Source organism: Microtus oregoni, unplaced genomic scaffold (assembly GCF_018167655.1).
Source record: "Microtus oregoni isolate MIOR12 unplaced genomic scaffold, Mior012 000011F_ref0000422, whole genome shotgun sequence".
Classification (NCBI taxonomy): Eukaryota; Metazoa; Chordata; class Mammalia; order Rodentia; family Cricetidae; genus Microtus; species Microtus oregoni.
In genome coordinates this window covers 16,845,436-16,861,247 of record NW_024543070.1, presented here as the reverse complement: position 1 = coordinate 16,861,247, position 15,812 = coordinate 16,845,436, and the positions used below count along the sequence as shown (strand labels likewise).

At 39.4% G+C, this 15,812-nt stretch overlaps 2 protein-coding genes across 2 annotated transcripts in view; both read left to right on the top strand.

The window, feature by feature from the left end:
• The window catches only part of LOC121453419 (protocadherin gamma-C4), a 725,389-nt gene that overhangs the window by 308,595 nt on the left and 400,982 nt on the right, over positions 1–15,812 (top strand). The window lies entirely within an intron of this gene.
• LOC121453443 (protocadherin beta-4-like) lies at positions 5,081–7,569 on the top strand. Its single transcript, XM_041660233.1, has one exon. It carries the CDS (start codon positions 5,182–5,184, stop codon positions 7,567–7,569), a length of 2,388 nt encoding a protein of 795 aa, XP_041516167.1. The 5' UTR covers positions 5,081–5,181.

Genomic DNA, 15,812 nt, shown 5'->3' with positions numbered 1-15,812 from the left:
GTTGTGTAGTTAAAACCAAATTTAAGTGCTTGCAGAAGTGGGTCAACCACTTTCCAAGCAGGAATTTCTGCAGCATAAAATTTTTTATGTTTTAATGAGCATTGAAAATATGAGTTATTAATAATCAAAATATTTTTATGTTCAGCCTAAATATTCATATGAAAATTTTAGACTTTTTAATCTTTTCATACATATCTGTAATTTTTCAGAAATTCTGTAATTCATGTAAGATGATTATTATTGAGAGGCACTATATAGCATATGATATCACACTAAAGGGGAAGGGCTATATGCTGATGATCCATTTACCACTTGAAGACAAAGGATAAGTTATTATCTGTGGGGATGCATGTGCGTGTGTGTGTGTCCAAAGCCTGGGGCCCATGATATACATGATATATCTTTTATCACTAAGGTGCACCCCCAGTCCCAGATCCTATTAGCAATTTAATTTATGGTTGGCCTATATTTATACATTGTTGACAAAATGGGCAGAAAAGTTCCAAGCGAATAAAGCAACCTGGACTGATTTCGAAAATAAAAAACAGTCTTGGTTCAAATTTATTTTTGTTTTTGGGCAGTTAGAAACCTTCTATTATTTAAATTACTTTCCCAAACTACCGCTATTAGTTAATTTTGAGGTAGGTTCTTATTCAGTTCTGTGTAGCCTAGGCTGGCTTCCGACTCTGCTCCTGAGGTCTGAATTACAAGTATACCTCCATTCCTGGTCCCCAAGGCCTCTTTATATGGATATTTTACTAAGTGTGGGACTCAGAGGATGTGGAAATTTGGATGTGATCAGTCCCCATAATCTCATAGGAAGTGGCACTGTTGGGAGATACGGCCATGTTGAAGGAAGTGTGTTACTGTGGGTGTGGGCTTTGAGGCCTCTTTTGCTCAAGCTTCACTCAATATAACACTCAGTCCACTTCCTGTTGCCTTCTTATCAAGACATAGCCAGCACCACAACTGCGTATGCACTGCCGTGTTCCCCGCCATGATGATAATGTAAGCCACCGCCTCAACTAAATGTTTTTTTTATAAGATTTGCCACAGTCATTGTGTCTCTTCATGTCAATAAAAACCCTAAGACGGGGGAGGTACTACATGACTACATGTATAGTACGAACTTTTGTTGCACTCTGGGGCATTTTCAAACTGCAAGTCTGGTATCAGTGAAAGAGATGACTTTGTCAGTTCTCTAGGTTACTGTCAGTTATGTAAAGTTGGTATTACTAATATTTTAATGTTTGAAGAGGAAACAAAATTAAACAAAAATTGAGTCCTCTTGCTGTTAAACTACTTCAGTGGATACTAAAAAAGTTAAAGGGCTCTTTTGGTTTTATTTATAGTTGATCTTGTAGTACAGAACACAGTGTTTCTTTCAACACAGATGCTCATTGAATTTTGTGAGGACTTTTATCTCAAACTTGTACACACACTGAATTTCAAAAGAACAACCCATATTCAGAAAAGGAAATAACAATTTAATTGTCAGAGTAACACCACTCTCCATTGAACCAGTTTTTAATTTAAATCTGGAAACTCAGAGAAGAGCAAAATAGCAGATTAGTCTCTAATTTGGTTCCAAATTAAGCCCATTGGTGTTTTTGACTTTTAGGGATGAGAAAAATACAAGATTTTTTTTGTTCATCCAACAAACTCCCAAAAATCTCTGTTTAAATTCTTTGGTCTCTAATTGGTGTTTCTATTGATCTCTGGTTACCTTTGACAATATCAAAACTAAATATTTCAAGATAGAGATTCAGTCATTCATTTTCAAAACATAATTCTATATAGTATATACTATCCTTCATTTTTCTCTAAAGATGCCATCTCAGAAATTTAGTTACTTGCTTGAAAACCCACTGTTCAATTTTAATGCGTCATAATAGTTTGGCTGATAGTATTCTTAAGAGTGAAACACTTCTCTGCTGCTCTTCTGTCACAGAATATTGTTGATGACAAGTTTGGTGTCAGCCAGCGTCTCCGTCATTATATGTAAATCCCGTTTCCTTCCACACTTGATTTTCCAAAAAGCAGAGAAGTGATGAATCTCATTTTATTTTAGATTACTTCGTTTATTCATCATGTTCTGACATTTGCTATTCCAGAGCTCAAGAGTCATAAAATTCACGGCAGTTTCTATAGCTCTTTTCCCCCTTTACAACAATTCCACTTGGCATATTTTATATCAACTAGCATTTACCTCCCAATGGTCATTTTCTGCTTTTGATTTGGACAAATCAAATCTCTTTCATCAGCAGTCTTTTCATGTGGTTATGGATCTCTTTGTCCTAGGGGAGAGAACAAACACTGAAGCTGTCTAGTCATCTTTCCATGGCCTTAGTCATCCTTGGTGATAATGTTTTATCAGCTTCTTACCTTCTTTTAAAAGTTCCTTCACACTGTCCTGGCTTTAATGATCTTTAAAAGAGAGATTGGAGGCTGGGTGGAACGGCACTCGCCTTTAATTCCAGTAGTCAGGATGCAGAGGCAGGTGGATCTCTGTGAGTTTGAGGCCAGCCTGGTCTATAAAGTGAGTTCTGGGACAGTTGGGCTGTGACACAGACAAACCCTATCTCAAAAATGAGAGGGAGGGATGGAGGGAAAAAGGGAGGGAGGGAGGGAGGGAGAGAGAGAGAGAGAGAGAGAGAGAGAGAGGTCTCATGGTAGTTTGCAAACAGGTTTCAGGAGATTCAAGCCTTAAGAAGGTTGACTCACCTTTGTAACACGGGTGAGTTAGGCCCCAAACAGCCTTGGGGCTTACACTTACCCATTCGCCGTATGAAGCCAGTATCTTAGAGAATATCCCCTTCTTTGTTGTTATGGTGTCTGTTAAGACACTAGACCTGAGACTCTATGAGAATACCTTTATACAGCAATTGATGAGTGAAAACCAAGTGGAGAGCCTGGTATGGCGGCGCACGCCTTCAATCCCCAGCACTTTGTAGACAGAATCAGGGAGACCTCTGAGTTTGAGGCCAGCCTGATTTACACAATGAGTTCCAGAACAACCAAGACTACATAGAGAGTCCCTGTCTCAAAACAACAAAAACAAAACTACATACATGGAAATGTTTACAGCATTGATATCGGAAATAAATGTAGAAATTTGATGATGAGCAGAAACCTTAAGAAACAATCCAAAAGTCCTGTTCTGAATGAACATGTGGCAGTTGCCATATTTAGCCTCTAGTTATAAAGTGAAATTAACTTGGTAACCCAACAATTCCCTCCTGACAAAGGCATATTTCTAACATTACTGCTCTAATTACAAAGATCAGAGCAGCAAATCCTTAACTCATTCTGCAACAGTAAATTATGACAAACTGGCAAATATAATGAAAGGAAAGAAAACTACATATCCGTTTGTTTTGTCGATGTTGATGTGAAAAATTTCAAGAAAATACTGGCAGAGCTGGGTAGCAGCAGCACATGCCTTTTATCCCAGCACTTGGGAGGCAGAGGCAGGCGGATCTCTGTGAGTTTGAGGCCAGCCTGGTCTACATACTGAGCAACATGACAGTCTCCAAAGATACACAGAGAAACTTTGTCTCCAAAACATACAAACAAAAATGTAAAAAGAGAAAAAGAAAAGAAAACGACGTTGGCAAACCAACACCAATAACAGATGAGATTGTACATCATGGATAACAAAGAATTTATGTGGGAAAAATGGTTCAACATATTAAAATCAATACTGAAAGATCACTTAAGGGCCAAACGAATGGCAAAGCCACACAATCATCTTAATAAACGCAGAAAAGCATTTTAGAAAATCTTTTAATTAGAAAGAGAGAACACAGAACTATCTTTGGTGTGACCTTTAAGGAATCTTAAGTAATCTGCAAGCACATGGACATTAATGGACAAGTCCTGCAAGATCATTACCCTAAGAGTAGCTGTCTCTGTACGCTACCACTGGACAAAATGAAAATAAAGGAAAAGTCCCTTGGACTCAAAAGGACCAAGATGCTTAGAAAAGAAGCAGGCAGGTGTGTCAATGAAATTCGTACAGAACCCTAGAAGACATAAAGGAAATTCTTGAAGACCTGTGTAAGAAATGTGCATGGACTGAAGACCCTCTGCTGTGAAGATTATCCTCAAGCTAGTTTGTGACTTAATGGAATTCTTACCAAAATGCCAGTTTGCCATTCTCCTAGAAGTTACCAAAATGTCTCTAAACTTTTCATGTGAAAATACAAGAATTCCTGAATAGCCAAAACACTATTGGAAAAAAAAGGAGGAATTTGAAGAAATCAAACTTTCTGGTTTCATTGTGGTATTTTAAGTTTGAAATAAAAATGTTTGAATGATTTATGCACTAAATGTGTACATACACTTTCTATTTAAATACAGACAGTAATTTGTTAGATATTGGCTTAGAGTGCATCGAAAATTTACATTTTTGATATAATGCAATTTGACTTGGAAGGTTAGTCAATATAAAATTTAAGTTTGTTTTCACAACATAAACTATTTGGTTTGTAACTATTTCACTCAAATGCTTAGCTGATGAATTCGATTCAACTGTATCTGTGCAGTGGAGTATTCCAAAAGATAATTTCTTCCATAATAACTTATAGTGAATTATACAAACTCTTGACATTAACCTTAATACCTTGATATTTTATCACTGTGAAAAAATAGTTTTTACAAAAATGAGTTCTGCTGTTTACCTGATTATTCAAATCGTCAATGTGTGATAAGACCAGCTGTCTTCTAGTTTTGTTTTCATGACCCCACTCATGAAAAATATTGGATAATTGTACCAATTACGCAGTTTTAAATAGTAACAACACTGGTAAAGAAAAATCTGCATACACTTTAAAACGACTTTAATTTGGAAACTTTAAACAGTAGTTAATTTGAAAATAGAGTTGCAAGAGTTTCACAAAAAGCCACGGGGTGGCGCTGCAGGCTAAGTTTGGGCTTTAAAATCACTAAAATACCAGGAATCGCTTGTGAGAAAATAGAACAAAAGACGCAGGCAAGAGCTTTGAAAGCACTACGGAGCTATGAAGGGGTTTGGACAAGAATATACTGGATTAATGTAAGATTGAGAACAGCGTGTGAAGGTCCCTCTTAAGAAAAGAAAAACCAGAAGCCAGCGTTTTAAAGCACTGGGAGACTGCTAAAGGATTGGATGCAAACAATCGCTTTCCCAACACGGAGAAGATGGAGAGAATTCAACCAAACAGGCAAGTCATGGCTTTTATATTTATGCTGGTTTGGGTTCAGGTTTGGAGTGAGCCAACAACTCGGTACTCTATCATGGAGGAAACAGAAAGCGGCTCCTTTGTAGCCCATCTGGCCAAGGACCTGGGTCTGAGATCTGGGGACCTGGCAGCCCGGTCTGCAAGGGTGGTGTCTGATGATTACAAGCAGCGATTGCTGCTGGATCCCAAGACTGGAGATCTGCTTCTGAGGGAGAAACTAGACCGGGAAGAGCTCTGTGCCTCTGTAGACCCCTGTGTGCTGCATTTCCAGGTGTCTCTTGAAAAACCAGTGCAGTATTTTCAAGGAGAATTACTGATCCAGGACATAAATGACCACTCACCAGAATTCCCAGATAGGGAAATGCTTTTGAAAATACCAGAAAATAGCCAGCCAGGCACTCTGTTACCATTGAATTTAGCCCAGGATTTGGATGTGGGCAGCAATGGGCTTCAAGAGTACACAGTCAACTCCAACTCTCATTTTCATGTCCTCACTCGAAATAATAGTGAAGGCAAGAAATACCCAGAATTGGTGCAGGACAGAGCCCTGGACAGAGAGGAGCAGGCAGAGCTGAGCTTGACCCTCACGGCTCTGGATGGGGGCTCTCCACCTAGGTCAGGAACAGCCATGGTTCGAATCCTGATCCTGGACATCAATGACAATGCCCCTGAATTTGTGAAGACCCCCTATGAGGCACAGGTCCTGGAGAGCAACCCCCCAGACTCTGTGGTCCTGACTGTCCTAGCACAGGATGCAGATGCTGGCAACTTTGGGAGAGTTTCCTATGGCTTGTTCCAAGCATCAGATGAAGTTCAACAGACGTTCTCAATAAACGAAATCACGGGAGAAATACGGCTGAAAAAGGGATTGGACTTTGAAAAAATTAAGTCTTACCACGTGAAAATCGAGGCCACGGATGGAGGAGGCCTTTCTGGGAAGGGCGCTGTGCTGATAGAGGTGGTGGATGTGAACGACAATGCCCCAGAGCTGACCATATCTTCACTGACCAGCTCAGTTCCAGAAAATGCTCCTGAGACCATAATCAGCATCTTCAGAGTTGGAGACAGGGATTCCGGAGAGAATGGAAAGGTGGTTTGTTCTATTCCAGACACCCTGCCGTTCATCCTCAAATCCACTTTCAAGAATTTCTACACCCTGGTGACAGAGAGTCCTCTGGACAGAGAGAGCAGATCTGAGTACAACATCACCATCACAGTCAGCGACATGGGCACACCCAGGCTCACAACCCAGCACACCATAACAGTGGAGGTGTCAGATGTCAACGACAACGCCCCCGCCTTCACACAAAGCTCCTATACCTTGTTTGTCCATGAGAACAACAGCCCTGCCCTGCACATAGGCACCATCAGCGCCACAGACTCAGACTCAGGCTCCAATGCCCACATCACCTACTCGCTGCTGCCCACTCACGACTCGCATCTGCCCATCACCTCGCTGGTCTCCATAAATGCCGAAAATGGTCAGCTGTTCGCTCTCAGGGCGCTGGACTATGAGGCCCTGCAGACCTTCGAGTTCCTCGTGGGCGCCACAGACCAAGGCTCGCCTGCGCTCAGCAGCCAGGCGCTGGTGCGCGTGCAGGTGCTGGACGCCAACGACAATGCGCCCTTCATGCTCTACCCGCTGCAGAACGCCTCTGCGCCCTTCACTGAGCTGCTGCCCAGGGCAGCGGAGCCAGGATACCTGGTCACCAAGGTGGTGGCTGTGGATCGCGACTCTGGCCAGAACTCTTGGCTGTCGTTCCAGCTTCTTAAGGCTACAGAGCCAGGGCTGTTCAGCGTGTGGGCTCACAATGGCGAGGTGCGCACCTCCAGGCTGCTGAGTGAGCGCGATGCACCCAAGCACAGGCTGCTGCTGGTGGTCAAGGACAATGGCGATCCTCCGCGGTCTGCCAGTGTCACTCTGCATGTGCTGCTGGTGGATGGCTTCTCTCAACCCTACTTGCCACTACCGGAGGTGGCACGCGACCCCGAGCACGACAATGAGGACTTGCTCACGTTGTATCTGGTCATCGCCTTGGCGTCTGTGTCTTCGCTCTTTCTCTTGTCTGTGCTGCTGTTTGTGGGCCTGAGACTGTGCAGGAGAGCTCAGGCAACCTCTCTGGCTGGTTGCTCTGCTCCTGAGAGACACTTTCCTGGACACCTGGTGGATGTCAGTGGAGCAGGAACCTTGTCCCAGAGCTACCAGTATGAGGTGTGTCTGACTGGGGATTCTGGGACTGGTGATTTCAGATTTCTCAATCCCATGATCCCTGAGCTTTTGGTTCAAGATTCTGGGCGAGAACTTAAGGAAAATCTCCATGGCAGGGAGAGCTTTGTTTTTAGCTAAGTCATTGGTTCTCAACCTCTGGACTGGGGGGGGGGGGGGGGAGGGATGACCCTTTGGGGAGTCGAACTACCCTCTCACAGGGGTTACACATCAGATATTCTGCATATCAGATATTTACATTATGAGTAATAACAGAAACATATTACACTTATGAAGTAGTAACAAAATAATTTTATCCTCCCAGGTCCCCACATCATGAAGAAATGTATTAAAGGGTCATAGGAAGGTTGAGAACCACTGAACTAAGTGATGTAAATTCCTAAGTGTTCTGATAGTTTCTTTTTTATTGGTATGAAAGTACTAGGCTTTTAGTTATACGAAGCATATTTTTCTCTGCATATGATTATCTCTTGGTGATTAACACTCCCATAGCCCTAAAAAAACAATACAGTATTAAATTTTCTTTGTGTAATACTCTTGATGATCTTCTGAGACGTTTTACTGCTCTCAAAAGTCTTGGATTTGTGGCACCTGCCCTTTCCGTCTATTTTTGTCTTTTCAAACGTAGATTGCTTAAAATTACTTATGTTGTCTGGATCTTTCTGCATGAATGGAAAGCCACATTATGCTGTGTTCACTATCAGGCTACATGCCCTGAATAGCCCAGTCTTAAAAATGTAAAGTGTATGAGCACCACGCATGCTAGTTGTCCTGTCTATTTGGCTGCAAGTGTTCTGAAATGATACTGTTAGTGTTTGAATTCTTATTTGACAAAAATTAAAGAGAAAATGTATAATTTCTCATCCCATTTAAAAATATAACTGCTAAGTCACTGTTTTGCTATATTAATAAATTTATCTTTTGATTATTTTGATAATTAATCTCAGAATTATATCTTTCTGAAAAAGGAAAATGTAGGGCTGTTGAGGGCATCACGTTTACCTTTTTCTTTCTCATACAAATAAGTCCATGTTTTAATTTGTGTGTCTTTTCTGAACCCTTCAAATGAGGAAATTTCTTTTGAAATTTGGCTATTCTGCTTGATTTTGTTTATTAGAAGTTTTCAGCTTTGTCATTTTGTGTTAGCTGGTGCCTTGGATAGAGTTTATCAATCAGCAAATATTATTTTTGATGTTAAATCATTTTGTTTCATTGTTTAGTGTACCCTTAAGGTACTTTGGGTGAAACTGATGAATAATAATGAATAGCATTTTGCTTGTTAATAAAGTGGAGCAGTAACATTCTTGTTGATTTGTAATTACAGCTTTCTGCTGTGTTCATTAAGCCTGGTGAAATGTGTGCTTGGCTTCTAACTCATTACATGTCTGTAGATAAGACTATGTCAAAACTCTTTGAACTTTTGGCAGAAAATGGGCAATTGAGAAGCTTTTTAAATATCTCACCGTCTATTTCTAAGTCTTAACTATCAGTCTATGTGAAGTGAAGCAGTTGTAGTTTTACCCAAATTCCTTCGCCACCAAAGCCACACAGCAATGAAAAAGCCAAATTATGGCAGTTTAAGTTCTTCTTGAAATGTAGGCTTTAGTTGTCATTCAACTAAAAAGAAATAAATAACCCTGAAAGCCAGTGAGCCCGTTAGGAAAAAGGGTTTTGTAGGGAGGAGGAAGTAAGAGAGGAGATTTGAGGTGTAAGGAAGGGCTAACCAATGTCTGAAGAGACAATGACTGGGAGTTTCTACCACTGGTGAGTCTTTGACTGTTCAGGGTATCCAGGACAACCTCAGCAGGGTCCGTAAGAAGCAGAGCCTACTTGAGCATCTCACAGGAAAGGTGCTCAACACAAGATCCAGAAGAGGAAAAATGTTAAACCAACCGTATGAAGACAATGTATTTCTTTTAAAGGAGCATCAGTAAAGCCAAGAATTGACTTGTGGGCATTAGTCATGAAATCAAAGACAATGTCTTTAAATTCCTGGGGGAAAGTATTCCCGAGTATAACTCTAGCACACAGAGCCTTCAGAGTTGAAACTTCTCAGCAAAGACTGAGAGAAATCATTGACTCACATGGCACCAAGAGAAACACTTTTAATGGATTAAGTAGGCAGAAGGAAACAATCCCAAATAAATTGCAGACTTGTGTCAAGAGGTAAAAAGTAGCAGGAAAGGTTACAAGTGAATATTGACCAGGTGTTGACTCTATAAAGCAAGAACAGTGGTGTCTTAAGATAATACAGAGCAGAGAAAAAGATGTACAGAAAAATGAGAGAAAGCAGGAAAAGCTCTAAAAATGAAGAGAGAGCTGATCTTGGTGGCACCCTCCTTCAATCTCAACACTAAGGAGGCAGAGGCAGGTGGATCACTGAGTTGGAGGCTAGCCTGTTGTTCACAGTGAGTACCAGGCCAGCTAGGACTATATAGTGAGACCTGACTCAAAAAAATTGGTTTTCTAAGCAAATTATATAATAGTCTTACTCCTTTTTCTTCTAATCATTAATTCATGAGCACATTTTATATGATAATTTTACTTTAGGGGAGCCTTTAAATGTTGTAAATAAAGGGCGGCGGGGCTGCGTCCCCAGCCCCCTGGCTGCCTGCTCAGCTAGCTTATGCTCCGAAATAATTACACGGACACTGTATTCTTTTAAACACTGCTTGGCCCATTCTCTTCTAGGCTAATTCTCACATATTAATTTAGCCCATTTCTAATCATCTGTGTGTAGCACCCCAAGGTGCGCTTACCGGGAAGATTCTAGCCTATGTCCATCCTGGGTCGGAGCTTCATTCCGGGAGCAGGGCATGGCGTCTCTCTCAGGCGTCTGCTCCAGAGAGGAGAGCTGTCGAGACTCTGAGCTCACTTCCTCTGCCTCCCAGCGTTCTGTTCTGTTTACTCCACCTACCTATGTCCTAACCAATAAAATGGGCCAAGGCAGTTCCTTTATTAGCCAATGACCTTCCTCCATCATTTTAAGATTTTCTTTGAAATACCTTTCTGTTCACACAACTATGGTACATATTTCTTTATTTTTGCCATTTCAGTAGGCTTTCCTTAAGGATATTTTAAGTCTATTTTTAGAAAAAAACAGTTTTCTATTTGAGTTTTGTGTTTTTCTCCCTTCTCTTTATTGTATCTCTCTGGAAACTTTATTTTTTGAGATTCTCATTCTATTCTCCATGTCCCTTGACTTTACGTCTTTATTTCTCCCTGCTACGCCAGCCCACTGACTCTATGTCACCTCAGCTTACCCCAAGACTGTCAGTCAGCAAATATGTAGAATTATTTTAAAGTTATGTTTATAAATTTGTTCCAATGATAATTTATTTCTAGCTTCATTATTTGTGACAACTAAAGACCTCATGTGATCTTTATATTTACCATGGGATTGAGTTTGCATCTCTCAATCCTCCCTTGGTTCCTTTAGATATAAGCATTGAGATGACCACATCTTCATGATGGAGAAGTCATATATACATACACACCTATATAGTCTACATGTACAACTTCTATCAGATAAATTACACCATCATGTATTCTCCTTTCTGGTTATCATAGGTTTACTATGTGGAGTTACTATCATTAAGCTTGGCTTTCTCTCTCCTGTACTTTGCTGAGAAGTCTTAGTACAAGGAGATCAGATCCACGAGAAAGCACTTCTTTCCAGTGGCCTTTTCTCATATAATGGCTGCTGTACCTTTCTTTTCCTCCCTGCCATCTTTGCTCTCCCTCTTGTTATCTCTTATTTTTCTCACTCCTCTATTTCTATCTCACTTGTACTGAAAGTTTAGAGTCAAGATACACATTATATAAGAATTGTGTGCATGGTTAATGTGTGCAAGATATTTGGTAAAAAATAAAACTTGGATGTATTCAGGTGATGAAATCATCTGAACTAGTGGGCCATGGTCTCTTTGATCAGTTATCATGTTTTTCCATACACAATGCATTTGTTTTTGTTTTAATTAATCTTTGGATGTTAAAAGTTATAAGGAAAATATTGTTGCATTTGATAATTAATGTAGAATGCTATTTGAAATTCAAAACTGAAGAAAATATAAAATCTGATCAATCATGTCTTAGATAAAGGTATTATATAAATCTATTACACATACTGAATTATTACAAGCAGGCATATAAGAACTAATGCAAACATATAAACTTGTAGAAGTAGTCAACATAGCATAACTCAGCTGGGTACCAGCATCTCTGAATGGGTTAGACATCCAGACTTCAAAGGGACACTGCAAGAAAGAAATGACAAAACAAATCATTTTTCTTTTTTTAAAGGCAATCAAACCAGATATATGCAAGAGAAAAAATAATGAATTACTATTTCTAACACAAGTTCATTATTGGAAATTTGACCACTATAATGTACCACTGCAATAGATAAAGGCGAAAAACAGAATGATTAATCTAAATGGGTACAGAAAAACTTTCTGAACAAAATCCATCACAATCAAATGGAGAAAATGTAAACAAATTAATGTGGAAAGGAATTTTAAGTATGCTCAAAAGTATACAGTAGTCAGATGTGGTGGCATATGCCTTTAATTTCAGTAGGCAGAAGCAGGTGGGTGTCTGTGAGTTTGAGATCAACCTGGCCTATGTAGGGAGTTCAGAACAGTGCAGGCTGCACAGAAGGAACCTATTTAAGAAGAATTAAACAAATACATATGTAGTAAATATCACTGGAGGTAAATTATTGGATAATTTCTGAGGACAATCAACAATGAGACGAGGACGTCCACCCTGTCTAATACCAAGATTATACAACCAGTCTCATCAAGAGGGACAAAGCAAAGAAGATGTAAAAGCCATAACAGAAGGAATAAAATTATATTTCAAATGATGAAATCATATACATAGAAGCCATGAAGACACTGCAATCAGAAGCTATCAGTGGAGTCAGGAATTCCAGTAGATGCAAAGTCGATAACATGCGTGAGTTCTGTTTAAATGAAGAAAAAGTGAAAAAATTTAAAATCATTTAAAATGACTTTCAAATATATAAACCCTTAGAAACAAATCTAATTGGGAACTGTAAAGCAGGAAGATCAAGCATTATTGAGAAAAATATAAAGATCTAAGTCAATTGAGGAATGCATAATAGTCTATTGGAAAGAATCTATGAATGAAATTTTGTTTACCTTTAAAACAATCAATAGAAATTGTAAAATTGATATGGGATTCCCCTCTGCATGCTGTGATTATGATTTATTGCCATTGGTTAATAAAGAAGCTGCTTTTGGCCAATGGCTAAACAAAGTAAAGCCAGAAGGAAAATCCAAACAGAGATGCAGACAGATGGAGTAGGCGGGATTTATGAGAAGCCATGTAGCTGCTGGAGGAGACAGATGCCTCTGCTGGTGCCCACTGAAACTTTGCTGGTAGGCCACGACCTCGTGATGATGCACAGATTAATGGAGATGGGTTAGTTTATGATATAAGAGCTAGCTAGCAATATGCATAAGCTATTGGCCAAACAGTATTGCAAATTATATAGTTTCTGAGTGATTATTTCATGGTCTAGGCAGCCAAGAACAAACTAACAACTTCCTTTAACATAAAATCTTAAGCAAAAGCTTCAACATTTCTTTGTGAATTCGATGGGGAGAATATATATTCTGTATTTATATACAAAGAGAAAATATAAAGCAATCTTAATCCAAAATAACGCTGAGTATACTCCAACAATAGTGTAATACACAGAAGAAAGAACTGCTGATACAGATTTAATTCAAATTAAAATTTCTGCTCTTCAAAAGATTCTACAAAGAAAATTTGAAAATGAAACAAAACAAAAACAATTCACAGACCAGGAAAAATTGCTGCCAGAGGATGTGTTTGATTAAAGAGAGCTATCCAGAACATATAAAGACGTCCAAGACTCAACACTGAGAAAACAATATCGCGTAAAAATGTGTCAAAGATCCTAATACGTACTAAAAAAGACTCAGAGTTAGCAAGTAAGCACATGGGAAGAGACTCCATATCAATGACATTAGGCAAATGCAAGTAAGTTCAAGTAACAAAGAGATAACTGCACAGCCATAATGCAGAACGGCCAGACTCCAAGACACGGACACCACCACCAGCTGAAGTGACAGGAAGCGCAAAGGACCCTTATTCATGGACTGTGGGAATGAGAACAGTACAGCTATTTTAGAAGTTAGTTTTGCAGCTTCTTGCAAAGCCAAGCACATTTTTATTCATTTTTTTTGTATTTGTCAAATTAGCCTAAATTTTAGACTACATAGAAACTGGGGTGCGGTATTTATTGCAATCTTTTAAATCACTTACCAAACTTTTCAGTGATCAAGATCCTTCAGTAAGTGAAACTGAGAAAGTCTGATGCAATCACAAGACAGAATCTTATTCATTATCAAAATGCAATGAACTCTCCATGAAAAGGCATTAAGAAAACTTAAACACATATTCATCGCAGAAGCAAAACTAGAAAACTTTTAATACATAACATTTAAAAAAGACAAAAGCTTGCACAGTAAAAACGCGAAGTAAGCTGGGCAGTGGTTTCACAAATTTTTAATCCCAGCCCTTAGGGGGCAAAGGCAGGTGGATCTCAGAGTTTGAGGACAGCCTGATCTACAGAGTGAGTTCCAGGACAGCCACAGCTATGCAAAGAAACTCTGTCTCAAAAAAAGATAAATGATTTCCAGAGATTCAGAAAAGAGAGAAGAAGTTTAAATAAACAGATTTTGAAGATTTGGGGTCAGGGGAACTACTTTGTGGTACTCTGAAATGGATACATGATGAATTAATCCAAATTTATATAGTGTAGAGTACACAGAGGGAATCCCAATTAAAGTGCTGAACTCAGGAAAAAAATGTGCTAATATTGAAGCTCAGTTATAAGAAATGTACCATTCTGGAGGGAATGATAGGAGGAAGGGTGTGCCCAGCTGTGGAGATTCTCTATGTCTTTAATTATTTTTTTCTGTGAATTTAAAATTCCTTAAAACTCATCTTTTCAGAGGAAAACTTACTCTGAAGATAATAAACATATTATAGAGCTATGAGAAATAAGAGAGCATAGCATTACTCTTTGATATTCAGGCAAATGGAATCTTTGAGCTGATTCATGATCACCTGACTTAGGACATTGTGACAACTCAGAAACAATGGGTCATCTTTTCAGTACAGAATGCAACGGATTTGTGAAAATATGGACCCTAATATCATGCACTTGAGTTTGCGGTGATCATACATTTAAATGTGAAAAGTGAAAGTCATTCCAAGTTCACAAGATTTGCTATGACCTTGGAAATGGAAGGATTTAAATAGCAGAAAGGTGTTACTCAGAAATGGAAAATGTTGGCAGATCAAACCAAGTTAAAGATACTAACTTTTGTTTCTCAAAGACACCATAAGAAGGTTCAAAAAGAAAGCATAGAATTGAAAAATTATTTACAATATACATAAGCAAAAATGGGATTATACTAAGAATAAAGATTCTTCTGCAGACCAAGAAGCCATCAGACCAATGCCTCAGACAGAAAAATGTATAAAAGACCTCATCATGAGAATGCATCTGAATGGTCAATAAGCATGTGAAAGTTTGCATCATTTCATTAACCCCCAGGGAAATGCTAATTAAATGTACACCATGGCATCCCTACTAGAGTGGTTAAAACTGGAACGACAGCATCAAATGTCAACAAGATTATGGAGCAGCTGGAATCCCCATGCGTTGCTGGAATTACTTTTTCACATTGCTGGGAATGAAACCCAAGCAAACATTCTATTATTGAGCTGCATCTCTATTCCTAGGTTTTAAAGAAAGACTGCTGGCCCTGAACTTGAGAGATATCCCATGTGTGTCTTCCCAGAGATGGGACTACAGGGTTGAGTCACCAGGGGCGGCACAGCACAGCTAATTCCGAAAACTACCTCACAGTGTGTGCCAAGGATGAATGTATTTCGACACTTTGACGGACAATAAACAGCTCTGATACATATGATGGGCGTATTTTATACCTGGAATGTATGAAGGATTGTTCATGGGAGCAACATTCAAAATTCAAAGTGGTGGCACACGCGTTTAATCACAGAACTCGGAAGGTGAAGGCAGGCAGTTCTGTGAGTTCAAGTTTGGCCTAATCTACACAATGAGTTCCAGGACGGCCGGGGCTATGTAGAGAGGTCTTGTCTAAAAACAAAACAAACAACAAATCAAACTCAAACCTGAAACCCACAATGATCCTTAACTGGAGTATATGCAACTAATAACACAAACCTGGAGGAATGTCATAAACAACGAAAAGAGCATACCACAGATCCGCTACCCAAGGAGAATGACAGCGGGGAGCGATCCCACGACAGAGAGG

Bases quoted from the DNA above. Each gene is read 5' to 3' on its own strand.
- LOC121453443 (XM_041660233.1), top strand. From the start codon at position 5,182: ATGGAGAGAATTCAACCAAACAGGCAAGTCATGGCTTTTATATTTATG.